The 959-nt window shown below is 36.1% G+C and overlaps 1 protein-coding gene across 1 annotated transcript in view; it reads right to left on the bottom strand.

Moving 5' to 3' along the window:
* Nucleotides 1–959, bottom strand: part of LOC119585967 (kinesin-like protein unc-104) — a gene marked incomplete in the record, with an annotated part of 145,723 nt that overhangs the window by 24,729 nt on the left and 120,035 nt on the right. Inside the window, 2 exon segments of the mRNA XM_037934681.1 lie at nt 1–71; nt 309–481. Coding sequence (XP_037790609.1) covers nt 1–71; nt 309–481 — 244 coding nt within the window.

The following is a 959-nucleotide window of genomic DNA, read 5'->3' as shown; positions in this document are numbered from 1 at the left end:
AGCAGTGGAAGGAAGTCAGGAGGCAGTGGAGAGTACAGTGTGTCAGTTAACAAGGTGAACTGAAACTGAACCTAGAAGGAGAAAAAAGGGAAAAATGGTTATATGGTATATGATATCAAAACTATATTATACAGTTTAAAATACAAATCTGGCACTTGTATAAAATGATAAACTTGTTTTGATTTTATCTTTACTCACAAAATCACATTTCATCACTTAATATCTGTATCAAGTGCCTTAAAACAATAATAAACACATTATCTTAAAAACTGCCTAAAGAAATGTAGATGAAAGGAGAGAAAGTTTACCTTCTTCTTGAGCTCAACCGAGATGGCATTGGCTTCCTTGAGGAAAATAGCGTTGCCCCATAGATCGTCTCGGAGGGAGGTGAACTGGTGGTACTTCCACTTGCGGAAGGCCCAAGAGGCCAAGGCATACTCCCGTTCCGTCCAGTTGCACTCTGCGTCAAACAAGGGGTTTACTGAAACATCAACAGAAAGCATTAGCTATGCTTGTCAGCTATCTCAATGCTGGGACCACTGAGCAACCATCAAGAGCTGTTCTCAACCAAGAAGTAATTTTGAGGCAAAAACTTAAATAACAACAAAAGGAAACAGACGGAACTTTAAGGTTTTGTTTTTGCTAGAGCCAAAAGTAGAATTTAGGCTTTTGTTTGTTTTTATCAAGTGACCTTAGCAGATAATACATAAAAATAAAAGAAAAACAATGAAAAAATAAATAGCTCAAAATAATTTTATTTGAATTTGATTATTTCACATCCATAATTCTTGCTCACCATGAACACAATCTAATGGTTAGTGAGATTGAAATCTACTCCCACATCCTGAGCTAACTTTTGTGTTGTGAAAACTGCAAAGATACTACATGGTCGATCTCTGTGATTTAGAACTTAACATCATGCTAGAGAATGTGAATTGTGAGCTTTTAACAAATAATGG

The sequence above is a fragment of the Penaeus monodon genome, chromosome 20, assembly GCF_015228065.2.
Source record: "Penaeus monodon isolate SGIC_2016 chromosome 20, NSTDA_Pmon_1, whole genome shotgun sequence".
Lineage (NCBI taxonomy): Eukaryota > Metazoa > Arthropoda > Malacostraca > Decapoda > Penaeidae > Penaeus > Penaeus monodon.
This window is presented reverse-complemented; position numbering and strand designations above follow the sequence as displayed.